Consider the following 14,796-nt stretch of genomic DNA (forward strand, 5'->3'; position numbering starts at 1 on the left):
TAAAGAGAAGACTGGAGGAGTACTTCAATTTGAGTACTCCCACACATGTATAATTTAAAACCAAAATTGAGCAATGAATCTCCTTATACTGTTTTGCTTTAGGAGTTATATTTTCTGTGGAGACCCGCTATTCGGGTTTGTATTAAAAGCCACCTCCATGCTGTTGTTCAGCCCTCCACATCCCCCAGAGCATTTTTTTTTCTTCAAAATATGGAACTTTAGACTGGTCTGCATGGCAATCCAGAGGGATCCAAACTAGGCAAGGTTTGTACCAGATTAATAATTCTGAGTATGAATCCCAGCTCATCCAGATCAAAAACCATGCTGCTCCTATGTGCCAACTCCTGAACGACACCATTCTGGGAAATGGCCACAAGCTATACTGGAAGTAAGTGAATACCTGAAATGGTATGTCTCCATAGGAAAATAACTAAACATAGGATATTTTAACATGTTTTTAATATTATATATTCCGTGCTGTAAATGCTCCTTCATTACCATTAAGGTTTTCAAATTTATTTTCTTTATGGGCTTTGCTTCTTGGAATCAGTTTAATGTTTCATTTGACAATGTGACACTCCTCTAGTACTTCACTGGAATGACAGCCTAGAAGCTCAAGACGAAACCACAACCTAGAAACGAATGTTACCAACCAAGCCAAGCTAAAAATATTATTTCATGTCATGTTTTTTCAGCAAAGTGTTTCCTTTCGTCAATTTTTCCTCTGCTGAAAGGGCATTTATGCCATTTTGTTCTAACTGTCATCCTCTAGTACTTCACCAACTGGCTATTAATATTTGAGTATTAGCAAGCTACTCAATTACAGAGAGAATCTGAGTATAGCCAGATCATTTTCTTAGTCCATGTCCACAGACAGATTCAACAACTTAATAATAATAATCCTCGCATTTGATACAGCGCTTTTCATGTCTTCTAGACGTCTCAAAGCTCTTCACAGAATATATTGTAAAGTGAATTGACTGCATAGTTGTGGGCGAAACCCGGCAGCCAATTGCGCACAGCAGTGTCCCACAAATTTGCATTCATGCTAGATGGTGAACACTGGCTGCTTTTTCCCACCCCTAATCCAGAACTACAATTGTAGCACCTCAAGTAATGTCCTGATTAAGATCAACTAATTTGATACTGACGCATTTGTACGGTTTATTGCTGTACTGGAAGGTTTATGCCTTTAACCACAGGGGAAATGGAAAGGTTCAAAAGGGTGGCTTTAAATAGAGTTGAAAAAGACTTTTCAGATTGAAGTAGTGTTCATGGAAACAATATCAAGTCTTTTCACTAATCTACTATCAGAAGTAAGAACTTTATAAGAAAATACAAAAGTTGAAACCTCTGGATTATCTGAGCTTTAGAGAGAACCCAGCTGATAACTGGAGAAAGTGGTAATAACATTTTTTAGTTTTACCTGCAAGCGAGTGGAAGTCAGAGCCTGTGAAGGTGGCAAGGAGTGATACCTTTGACATTTATAACTCCTTTCATCTTGAATGAAATTATATAAAAATGGACAAGAATACTGAAACAAAAAATAAGCTTAATACATACAATCCCTGCAAAAATAATAATTGGTAAAAGGATATTTTTAACACTAAAAAACCATTGAGATGTGAGTCAATATTGTAGTTCATTACTTTGTACATTTAAGAAACAAATCCATGTCAGCTGCATTTAGTAGCTTAAATCTGATTTATCATTGTACTCTCTGGAATTCTAACCAGCCAGGATGGATGGAGCCCGACTGCCTTGCAAATCTGATTCAAGAATTACCAAAGCTATTGACATTTGTAGAGTGAGCAGACTAAATGAGTCACGTACTGTTTAACTATTTCTCAGTGATAAATTCAAACTACATACCAGTTAAAAATATTACATATGAAAACCTACACAGCACCTACAAATAACAAAAATACTTCTGGTAGATGTAATATAAACATGTTAAACATCAGTTATGTCCAACATAAGGTGCAATCTCCCATGCTTTCTGAAAGATAAATTTTTCATTCCAGAGTTAGGCTAGTGAGAAAAATATGCAGATCCTTGTGAATCCGAAGTAAAGAAAAGAAGGAAGGGAGGGAGGAAAGGGAGGGAGGGAAGGTGGGGGGAGGGAGGGATGGAGGAAGGAAGGAGGGAAGGAAGGAACAACTCCAGTTGTCTCCAGCACTTCGCTCAGCCTACACCGTTACTCGTTTTTTGTTAATTCAGTAACTAGAAATGTCTGTGGTGATCAGTAGAGGTCTGCGACTGTGCATTATTCTGAGGTCAGGAATAATTAGAAAATCTTTGATATTATTTGGCCCATAGATGAACTCCATTATGTACACTGAACAATTTTCTATTCTGTACACTATGAACAGTTGTCCATTTGACATTGCCTGGAAACCAAATACAGTAGTCAGAATAGCTCTATTGAAATGATTTTGAATGTTGGGTGTTGTTACTTTGTGTGCAATTTCAAGGAAGACAGATACAATCATTTTTAAAACCTCAAACTTTTGAAAACCTGGCCCAAGTTTGGGAATTTTTTCTCTTTGGTCAAGTTGAGATAAAGTACATGAAATACCATGTCAAATATAGCACTCTTGATTCTGAGTCAGAGGGTTGTGGGTTCAAGCCTCACATTGGGACCTTTGAGCTTACAGTACAGGCTGACACTCCAATGCAGTGATTGGGGTGTGCTGCATTGCTAGAGATGTTGTCCTTCAGATGATACAGTACATCTGTCTGTTCACGCGTACGTTAATAATCCCATAATGTATTTGAAAAAAATGAGTTTCTCCCAGGTTCTGGCCAACGGGCCCCCAGATATTCACTTCATTCACTTCATGGCCATTTGTACAACATATCTGTATGAAGATTGGTTGGCGTGTTTGCCTGCAAGACACACAGTTGCTACACTTTACAGTAAATCCTGTGAAGTGCATTGAGATGTCCCCCTGAAGTGAAAGTGCTACATAAAATTCAGGATTTATGTATACATAAGCCGTTTCAATAAAGAATTTGATTGATCTGAACTTGCCTGTCTTCAGATCATATCTGAAGTCAAACTTTTTGATATACAAAGACAGCAAAAGAGAGCAGAGCTCCAGGATTGTGAAGATCAATTTAGTAATCCTGAAATTACAATCCTTAAGGTCATGCTCTCACTCAGAGCCCAACAACTTCTGTGCTGTAAATGTCTATGATTCTATTGTTAATGGAGACACATTAACAAATGGAGAATTTTGGAGATTTTTTTCACACATAGAGTAGTTAAGATATGTAATGTCTGCCAGTGGTTGAGACAGAATCCATATTAACTTTCATATGCATAACTAGAAAACATCTAAAAAAAAGAATAAACTACAGGGGTATGGGGAAGAACAGATAAATGGGATTGAAAGGATTGCTCTTCAAAGAATCAATCAGCTGAATGGCCTACTATGCTGTAAATTTCTATGATTCTGAAAATTCTTTGCAGGACGTGAAAACTACTCTTCCTTATGTTATTGGCTCCAAAATGAAGCACAACTTTGGCTCTCCAATACTATCTACACCCGCTCTGTGATGCCCATGTTACGCTGAAGAACCCTAGCTCTTAACACTGGTTGCTCTCCTCTACACTGGCCCTTAGGCCTGGGAAGAGCCCTTATGTCTTGACAACAACCCTAATCTCTTTCTCCTTCCACTTGGCAAGATATATGTCAAATATCTGTACTAATTGGAACCAGCCTCATTATTGATATGAAAACAGAATGGATGTGAGGTCTCTGTGACGCTTATTGATATCTCTTTCAGCCTCTTTAACTCTCTCTGTGGGTTGCGGGCAAAATCATGAACCTTGTTACAGCTAAACATTATCATCAATATCAAAACCCCAATTCATTTCCGTATCTGAGTTCTCACACAGGTCATGCAGTGTTCTGTAATCTAAATCTCAGTTTTCTGTAAAGCAATTGGTTATAAACAGTAGCAGAATACAGTGCAAGCTTTTATTTATTGAAATCAATATTAACATGTATTTTATGATCATATCCTGCTGAATATCTTTTGGACAAACAAAAAATATTATTAAGGGCATCCTTGTTCCCTTTGAACTCTATAAGTGACCTGTTTTACACTTTATTGTACAAATCTCAGAAACTGAGCTTTACCTATCACATGAATTACCAAAATAAGTGAATCGAAATAAATCATTATTTGACCAAAGCAATGTGATTCTTCTACGATTAGTTCCAGTTAATATATCAATGTACACTATAACCTGGCAAATTAGAAACACGCTGCAGCCAACTGAAACACTTTATTCCTATCAGAAGGGGAAAAATCCAACTTTTTTTTATATGTAAACAACGTCTGTAACAAAAATAGTGTTAATTTTATGCTTCTACATTGTTTGATTCATCCTAACATTGTAACTACTGTCAAATTATTTCCTTTGGATAGTAGGGTTGACGCTGCAGTTGATTTAGATGATCGTTATAAACATTCATATAAAAAATTTAAAATACTTTCCAGTGCAAGTTGTTTGCATCATTAATTGGGATTGCCAAAGGGATTGAAGTGCTCAAGGGAAAACTTCAGTATAAATGCCTTGCACTATAGAAAGTGCCTCCAGTGCAAGACGATTCTCCTCCAGGGAAGCAAATATAACTAACTCCAATTTACGAGAACTCAGCTCCCAGGTGATCTGGCCAGAGCTGAATTTGTTGTGGATTGAAGTGACCAATTTATTATTTTATTTTGAAGGAATTACTACTGGAAAATGTACAGAGGAGGGCATGGACTTTATGTCCTGAAGCACTTTTTCTCGCTCGCTCAAGCATCATCATGCTGCCATTTTTGGGCGGAGTGCTTTTTCAATCCCTGTTGTTTAGTACTGTATTTCAATATTAGTGAATCAAGACAGTGTTTTTAAGAAAACATGTAATTAAGCAATCTTCAGATCATCACTTCCAATGTTTTTTATTGAACATGATTAAGCATCCCTATCTACTCAATCATGTACTCTACCTCATTTATTTAATTCCTGAGGGTAACATTCTGCATAAATAGTTCATGTCCCCAAACAGTAATCAAACAAATATTATCTAGCTAAGCCTGTGGCTTTAAATGGAATTAAAATTAATTCAATTTCAATTCAAGAAAGAATTCAATTCCCCCCACAAATTTACCAGTTTAGATTATAATTTCCATATATATTCGATTATACAGAACTTTAATTTACAAATAAGGCTCAAATAAAGCAAAAGTATTTGACTTCTGATTCCTTGAGATGCACAAGCATAAAATATACTTTTTTTCCTCTCTGCTAATATCTCCCCTCCCCTGAAGGGATTTGAAATCCTTTCCTTTTACTGGGTTCCCCTAATTGGCTCCCAAAGTAGCTAGTCTTGTGTGAATTTTGACAGTGAAAGTTGGCATGCTCTTCAATTGAGGGATACGGTAGCCAAGCCTGTTCATATCCTCACATGATGTCCACACATGTATTTTTACAATCTGGATAGCAATCAGGAGAACCTTGGGTGATTTTCACTTCATTAATTCAGAAATACTGATTAATTGTCTTGCAGTAAATTCTGCCCCAGCTGATATCTTGATACCATCATGACGTTCATATTAAGTGATGTTACCCTTACCATCAGGAAGTTCAAACATTATGTTTATAATATAATTTCCCAATGACAAACAAACTGATACAAACATTAATTAAACATAGCTTTGCTCACTTAAGTGCTGGCCTGTGCGTATGTTGTAAATGTTAGAAGTCAGCCTGTGCAATTGAAGCAAGTCAGATGGCTGGCTTCAGCCCTAGGAGATAAACAATACTGGACAATTATATCAGTCAGGAAATTGTGTAATGTGAAACTTAAAACTTTCAATGTGTCCATGGAAACAATTTATCATATAGAAAGACTCAAGAGACCTTGCTGTCCCTTCCTGATTTAATGATTTGTAAATAATGTAAACCTAAATTTATGTTTCAACCTTCATTATCCATTGCTTCCCTTATGTGGTCGGCAGGACAGCACACAAGTCATTACTTTTGCCTTGCTCGCATAACTCAATTTACAAGTAATTGGCTGAAAATACTGCAGCATATATTCCCTTTCTTCCTTTCTGGAATCCAGATTATTCACTTTTTTGATTTTAGAATTCCACCTTCATAGGGATGGTCTTCATAGTAATTTATTTATATACTGTGCTGTTTGGTAAATCTCAGCTCTGCCCCAGAAAAAGAAGTGGAGCTGAGTTGAGGCACTGCTCCTGGGAGACAATAAAAAACCTGAGGGAGGTTGAAATGGAGGGCAAGTTGCAATAGTTCATTAGACAGGCAATGGCAGAATTCTGGGGACAGCTCACACGACTGTCCTTTTGATAAGAGTCGAGGAAACCCCAAAGGAGTGAGTCATGACTGAAAAAAAAGTACAATAAAGTAGTGAAATGGAAGAAGGCAGGATGGCTAAAGAGCTGAAAATTAGTAAACTTATGAGTAATTAGGACACTTGGACCATAATTAGTTGTGCAATGGATCAAATTGGAAATTGGCAGTAATTTGCTGGGAGCCCAGTCATAATACACTTCATTATAATGCAGCGTTTACTAATAAGACAGGTGCCAGAGGCATGGACCCACAGCTATACACCAACCCACAGAGCTGATCTGTGCACCAGCAACTTCCTGCACAAATGCAGCACACGGGATGCCAACTTGATGACCTGGATGCTGGCCATTTTCTAGTGCACGGAAAACGAACCAGTTTTCTTTGCATTTGTGTAGTGATGTCAGTCATCCATGGCCTTGCCCCCTCCTACCTCTCTGACCTGCTGACTCACTACCAACCTGCCCTCTCCCTCCGTTCATCGGGCTCCGGTCTGCTCCATGTCTCCCGCCCGACCCACCCTACCATCGGTGGCCGGGCTTTCAGCCTCTCTGCCCCCACACTCTGGAACTCCATCCCACGTGCCTTCGCCTCGCTTCCTCCCTTGCCTCCTTCAAGGCCGGTCTCAAGACCCTTCTCTTCGACCATGCCTTTGGTCTCCCTCCCACTTCTCTGCCTTCCCTCAACCCTACATCACCCCTCCCCCATGCTCGGGCCCCGACACCCAACTGTTCAGTGCTTTGGGACGTCCTCCCAACATGACAGGCGCTCCATAAATGTGATTTTGTTGTGGGTGGTGGTGGTGGTGGTAATGTTACAATGCAGATGCATTACCTGGAAATAGTGCTCTGTTGGTTGGTTGGAATATTATGAACCATTGGTGCTTGTTTGTATAATACACACTTTTTCCCCCTCCCGGAAAGTTGTAATCCAATAGTGAGTCACATCTTCCCCTTGATACTGGCCCCAAGCTCAATGTTTAATTCTTGACACCTTTATGTACAAAGACTTGTACTATGATCACATTGAAGGATCTCCTGGCAACAATTTCCAGCTCGAGCAATAAAACTTCCAGCTTTAGCTCCTGTGTTAGGTACCCATGAGTAATCCAATTTTGTTTGGGCAATTTTTACTCAAAGGACAGGGTGGGCTGCCATTGCCCATCCCCATCAGCACAAAAATCATTGTGTCCAATGGTTCATCTCAGCTAACTATATATCCTCAATAGCATTCCCAAGCAGTAACCCAGTCATTTTTTAAAAAAACTAATCAAAACAGCCGTACATACTTTTTGATACATGTTCCACATAAACTGTTCATCGTATGTGTGCAGAAAGCCAGTTCGCTTCAAAATCATGGCCAAGTTTTCATGCTCCAAAAAGTAGATAATTTCTAGGACATCAGAGTGCTGCTGATGTCACTTCTTGTATGCTGCATATGTGCAATGCAGAGGATGCAACATCAACCATTTTTCAGCAGGTAAGTTGAACAATTTTCTGCACACATTCGGGATTTTTTGCTACGTAAATGTTAAGAATCCACAACCGAATTGTGCTATAAGCAAACCCATATGAAAATACAATACAAAATTACATTTGTATAACGCCTTTGGGGTTCTATTGTATTTTAATTCTGTGCACTCAATTGTTTGTCTCACGAGTCAAATAGTCTGCTTATATTTATGCGCCATTTAAAAGATTTTCCTTTTTTTTGGATCAGGAGAAAGGATCTTTAATTCATAAACAATTCAAACAATTTATTTTGCAAACCTATTTCTTAACCCTTCTGAAACTATAAAAGGTCAAAATTAGACTGTCCAAGAAAAACTGATGTTAAAACGAATGACAATTAAAACTTACTGCAACTGCCTCCAGGATTTGTTTGACAGCATCAGCAGCATCCCTTTCACTATAATATCCCTTCTCAACAATCCTACAAAAACAACGTGAAAGAGGTTATTTAAAGCAAGTGAACAAGACTTTTTACAGTATAAGGTCATTTATACTTGTGAATAAATGATTACTGGATGACAGAATGAGGCACTTCTACAAATGTAATCCCAAAGCTGTCCTTTCTTCCTCATATCCGCGCCACAACTGGCACCGCCTTCCATCACCTCCGGAATATCGCCAGACTACGACACTACCTCACCCCTCACGCTGCTGAAACTCTGGTCCACGCCTTTATCACCTCAAGGCTGGACTATGGGAACTCTCTCCTCGCCGGCCTTCCCGGCACCTCCCTCCACAAGCTGCAGGTCATTCAGAACTCTGCAGCTCGTGTACTGTCCCGCACCAGGCTTCGCGACCACATCACTCCCACCCTCGCTCACCTCCACTGGCTCCCCATCCCCCAGAGGATCGAATTCAAGATCCTCACCTACAAGGCCATTCACGGCCTTGCTCCCTCCTACCTCTCCGACTTACTATCCCCCTACTTACCTGCCCGTACCCTCCGTTCCTCTGGCTCCGGTCTGCTCCACATCCCCCGCCCTAACCGCCCTACCATCGGTGGCCGGGCCTTCAGCCTCTCAGCCCCCAGGCTATGGAACTCCATCCCCCAGTGCCTTCGCCGCTTCCTCCCTTTCCTCCTTCAAGGCCGGTCTCAAGACCTTTCTCTTCGACTGTGCCTTCAGCTCCCCTCTCGACTATCTACCCCCTCCTCGCTCTCTCCCTTCCCTCCCCTCACCCTGACCATTTCCCCCTGCTCAGGTCCCGACCCAACTGTCCAGCGCCTTGGGACGTCCTCCCGTCGTGAAAGGCGCTCTATAAATGAAATCTTGTTGTTGTTGTTGTTGTACTACATGTAGGGTTCAAGAATCGGAAACATAAGTACTCCATGGATGGAATTGAACTTGCCAAGGAGAAACAAAGAGATTTAGGGGTGGTAGCTGATTCATTGCTCACTATGGCAAACACTGTGAGGCAGCAATAAACAAGGAAAACATGATGCTGGGTTAAATCAGTTGAGTTCAGATCCTCAGAAGTCATTCTTAGGCTATAATCACATTATTTGTTACCAAGGAAGTGAACCACGTTTCCAAAATTATGTGCATATCACAACAGGAAATACATTGGCATCTTCAAATAAGTAGCAATGAAAACATATACAATACAGTAAAAGTCCAAACTTTAACGTAAAAACATAGAAACTTTACTCAGAGGTAATTAATAACTGGAACAGGTTTCCAGAAGGGTGATTGAGACTGGGACACCAGACTCATTTAAAAATGATGGAAGCTTAATGCTGTAACGAGAGAATGGTAAGGTGGATATTTTGGAGAGATGAGATCAGATGGGCCAAAGAGCATTCTTCAACCAAACCAATCTCACAATTTTCTGAATGCTGAAAAATACTGTATTGATACTTTTGATACAGGGTCTTTTACATCGGGAGAACATCCCAAACCTCTTCACAGGATTTACCGTAAAGTATTGTGACTGAATTTTACAGGCAATATTCTTAACATTCTGGTTAAGGAATTACAGCTAAGTTAGATACCTGTCAAATAGTTCTCCTCCTGTGACTAGTTCCAGAATCAAGTTGATCTCTATTGGAGTCTCAAAGATCTCCTTCAGTTTAATCTGTAAAATAAATGATTTGTCAAAAAGATTAGGTAAAGAGCATATATTAAATTATCCATTTAACTTGACATGTTTATTAACTATTTCCAAACAAAGGAATAACAGTATATATGGTAGGATATACATATAAATTGGTTTTCTACATTGAACGTTCTCAAAGATGTTTTTCTTGTTACGTGTTACGTTGAATAACTACAGTATTATATCTTCCTCAGCCAGCACCCTAACTAAATTTCAATAAAGTGGGCCAATGGTGTTGTGTATTTGGCACCATCAAATGTAGGCTTTCACCTGCAACCTCCACTTGCTAAGTTGCCTAATTGGTATGTGTTACGGCGGCAAACGGCTTTTCCTCCAGCCCCCACACCGTCTCATGTGGTGTTCCTCAGGGCTCTGTCCTCAGTCCCCTCCTCTTCACCCTCTACATGCTCCCCCCTGGTGACATCATCCGCAGAACATAGGGTAAATTTCCACATGTATGCGGATGACACCTCTCTGCCTCCACTCTCAACTCCAGTACCACTGGCGTCCTGACTGACTGCCTGTCCAACATCAAGTCCTGAACGAGAGCCAACTTTCTCCAACTCAACGTCAGCAAAACTGAGGCTCTCTTGATTGACTCGCGCCAGCGCCTCCACACCTCAGGCGCTGGCAGCATCAGCCTCCACGGCTGCACATTCAACCTCACTAAACCAGTCAGGAATCTGGGTGTCTTGTTTGACCCTGAACTGTACTTTCTCCCCCACATCCGCGCCATGACCAGCATTGCCTACCACCACCTCCGCAACAATGCCAGACTCCGCCACTGCCTCACCCCTCAGGCTGCCAAAACCCTCACCCACGCATTCCTCACATCAAGGCTCGATTATGGAAACTCTCTCCTCATCGGCCTTCCCAACTCTTCCCTTCACAAGCTGCAGATCATCCAAAACTCTGCAGCTCGTGCACTCTCCGTGATCCCATCACTCCCACCCTCGCCCGACTCCACTGGCTCCCCATCCCCCAGAGGATCGAGTTCAAGATCCTCGTCCTCACCTTTAAGGCCATCCATTGACTTGCCCCCTCCTAACTCTCTGACCTGCTGACCCCCTACCAACCTGCCCGCTCCCTCCATTCATCGGGCTCCAACCTGCTCCATGTCTCCCGCCCGACCAGCCCTACCATCGGTGGCCGGGCTTTCAGCCTCTCTGCCCCCACACTCTGGAACTCTATCCCACAGTCCCTTCGCCTCGCTTCCTCCCTTGCCTCCTTCAAGGCCGGTCTCAAGACCCTTCTCTTCGACCGTGCCTTTGGTCTCCCTCCCACCTCTCTGCCTTCACCCATCACCACCGCCACCTCCTACCCCATGCTCGGGCCCCGACACCTGACTGTTCAGCGCTCTGGGACATCCTCCCGATGTGAAAGGCGCTCTACAAATGTAATTTTGTTGTTGTTGTAGGTGGTAAAATACGAATTCGTGACTTTTCTTACAAATCACTCTGTGGGCAGAACCAAATACCTGAAGCCTTATGCATTCCAACAACAGAAAAACGAAGATTATGATCTATGTAAGATTAGGTGCTCATAATTAGTTTCCAGCAAATTGTAGCATGGTAATGCCCATACCTGTCTTAAAAACCCAAACACATATAGCATTTCCATATTTTAAATAGATCAATTCCTAAGAAAATACAGGTTTCGAAATATATAGCCCATTTCAGGACTATTCCTGGGAAAAACAAATTTTGCATCAGTCATAGCTAAACGGAATAGGTATTCTAAAGAATAGGATAATTCATACTTACAATATTAGGGTGTGAGAGTCTAAGCAGTACTCCAATTTCAGTTCGAATTATTTTTTTATCTACCTGTGAAACAATAAGAAAATATCAATACAATTGGCTACGATACTATACTATAGTCCCAAACTAGGGTAGTCCCAAACTACATAAGAACATAGTCTTTTATGTTCTTATATGTCAAGTGACTGTCAGGATGGTGGAGGCAAACTGGATGGACCTTGATCTTCTTTTGCCTATCAAGTTCTTATGTCCTTACAGTATACCTTTATTTTAAACAAAAAATCAATCATCTTATCCCAGATATCAGATTTGAATCTTAAAATCCTGGTCTCATTTCAGCCTTCTCATACTCAGTATTCATAAATAGAAACAACATTATGTACGTCATGCAAAATTTCTTCTCAATTGCTGTGACTTTTCCCTCAAGAAGCAGAAGAACTCTACTTCAATTATCTATAAAGCAACAATGAGCTGACATTTGGAGGGGAAGTTCTCAATTTTGTTAAGTATAAATGAATTACTGGAAACTGCAAAGCTTTAACAACTTTTGATCCAGAAATTATTTACAAGTTTTTAGTTTTAAAAAAATATTTTTGCATTTCGCCCACAAAATACACAGTCAATTCACTTATATTCTGTGAAACACTTTGAGATCTCTCAATGACATGATAAGGCGCTATATCAAATGCAAGGGTTATTATTATTATTTTTTTGCAGATTTCAGATTTTGCAGAATTCTACAAGCAGATCATTATTTGTCCTTTCACAATGATATTTGTTAAACATTAATTGTTTAGGTATTAATGGTTCAATTTTCCTGGTCTACTACACACAAATATTATCTTCTGCTACTACGCCCTGGCTGTTTAGAACAATCTATTTTGTTTTTTGTTACATGCAAATTAATATTAGCTTTTACTATCCACAGAAAACAAAGTTCCTAGTGCCTAAGGAAGTTGAGACTTTGTGTGTGAAACAGGATATGACGATAAAAATAAAGTGGAACTTAAGTGGAAAGACTGCAGGTCATTTAAGGAAAAAAAAGACTAACTTTTTATTGAGAGCTACAATCCCAAATTATGTCTTATTCGAGGAACCCATGTTCCAACATGTTTCTCTTTGGTCAGTCAGCTGTTTGACACATGTGGAAACCCAGAAGCCAATTTACCACTGAAGAGAATATTGCATGAATACCTTGGAAAGCCAGCTTGCCTACTCTAAAAAATAGCTGCCTTCTGGGTCATCAGCTCATTTCCTGCATGCTGTGCAAGCTGCACCCAAGACAAACACAGGTACATAATGGCACCTGTAAACAAATAACCAATTTGTTTTCTGACTTGTTCCTTCTCTGTTGCTTCTCATAGGTACCATCCTACTCTATTATCCCATTTGTGGAGTCCTGTAGCTCAGTGGTTAGAGCACTCGCTTTGCAATGAGAGACCTGAGTTCAATTCCAGGCAGAGGGCGAAACCTTGGGCAAGTTTCCTTACTCCACACAGAGCCTAATAATAATCCCTCCAAAACAAAACAATAATAAATTGGTCATTTTCAATCTACGACTGTTTGTGGGACATTGCTGTGCGCAATTGGCTGCCGCGTTCGCCCACAAATATACAGTCAATTCACTTTACAGTGTGTTCTGTGAAGCGCTTTGGGACGTCCTCCCGACGTGAAAAGCGCTATATCAAATGCAAGGATTATTATTATTATTATTATCCCAAGAGATAATGCATCTTTTTAAAATAAAGTACAGTAAAAAACTCACAGTTTTCTTCAGAGTTTTCACAGCAAATGCCTGCTGAGTTTTCTTCTGTCTGCATCGAAACACGACTGATGTGGCACCGCTAGGCAATGGAAAATAAAATATTGTCAGTTTGGTGTTAGGAATTATTATAGATCATACATAGTGAAATAAACATTTAACATTTAAATTGGTAATGTACTAGAGACTCTGGTGTCTTTCACATGCCATGTATAAAATGTCCATAACATGCTAAAAAGGCTTGTAAAAGTAATTCACATGTGCACTATCAAACACATTATGTAATCGACATTTTGACATTATGGTACATGAGTATGCTACAGCAATTATTGCTAATTATGAATAAAGAATCGGGTTAATTACATTAGTCAGTAACCGGGCAAGACTACATTTCAGGCTTTACTGCTAAATACTGGATTGTTTTGGCTGGTTTAGACAAAATAATATTGAAACTGAAACCTTAGACCAACAAGTACCATACTCAATTTTAACACCGGCTTTCTGCTTTGTTATACCTTAGGTATTTTCTTAATTATTTTTTTTTATCTGTACATCAACACTGGACATGGCCTTCATTTAAAACCTAATCTTACAGAAGTCCTTCAATCCATAATTCTAAAACCTTTTCAGCAATGGTTAGTTGGCAATATTTTTGACAAAGGACCAATTTCATAGCATTGTTTCTGAACAGTTCAAAGATCAAAACCACTATCTGACAGATTAATAATTAACTAAGCACTAGCATGCCTGATATTAATCCCAAGTTGACACAATTAGTACATTTAACATTTATGAGATCACTTGATCATATAACAAAATGAGCAAACAATTACCAAGTAAATATTTGCCATTGTATATTCACCAATAATGTACATCTTTGTTCGTACTATTTTTCTAGAAGCTTACTACAATATGCTAAAACAGAATGTGTCAAGGAGCATTTATGTGGCAAAATAATACACTGTTCACCTCTTAAACATTTTTTTAAGTGATGGTATTTTTCTACAATACTTGAAAAACACAAAGCGAAAATGGTGTATACAGCATGACATGAATCAACAAACAAGTGCTGAATTACAATTGCAACTATTTCTATGAACTACAGAACATTCTTTGTTATAATAGTTAGGAACTATTTTCTTAATTTGCTTTTCTTCTCTTCTGTGGAGTCCCACTTCGCCATACCCAACACCTAGCTTGAAAAAGCTATTATATGAGACCATACAAACGTATACCAGGTATTTGTTAAGGCGTTCAGCAGTGACTGTCCCAGGGATTTTCCTTCCCTCCCTG

General features: G+C 39.7%; 1 protein-coding gene across 1 annotated transcript in view; it reads right to left on the bottom strand.

Moving 5' to 3' along the window:
• Nucleotides 1-14,796, bottom strand: part of LOC103181151 (calcium/calmodulin-dependent protein kinase type IV) — a 96,046-nt gene that overhangs the window by 38,128 nt on the left and 43,122 nt on the right. Inside the window, exons 2-5 of the mRNA XM_042333928.1 lie at nucleotides 13,507-13,585; nucleotides 11,745-11,807; nucleotides 9,878-9,960; nucleotides 8,236-8,308 (exon numbers count right to left, since the gene is read on the bottom strand). Coding sequence (XP_042189862.1) covers nucleotides 8,236-8,308; nucleotides 9,878-9,960; nucleotides 11,745-11,807; nucleotides 13,507-13,585 — 298 coding nt within the window. The remainder of the gene's footprint in view (nucleotides 1-8,235; nucleotides 8,309-9,877; nucleotides 9,961-11,744; nucleotides 11,808-13,506; nucleotides 13,586-14,796) is intronic.

The sequence above is a fragment of the Callorhinchus milii genome, unplaced genomic scaffold (assembly GCF_018977255.1).
Source record: "Callorhinchus milii isolate IMCB2004 unplaced genomic scaffold, IMCB_Cmil_1.0 Scaffold1, whole genome shotgun sequence".
NCBI lineage: Eukaryota > Metazoa > Chordata > Chondrichthyes > Chimaeriformes > Callorhinchidae > Callorhinchus > Callorhinchus milii.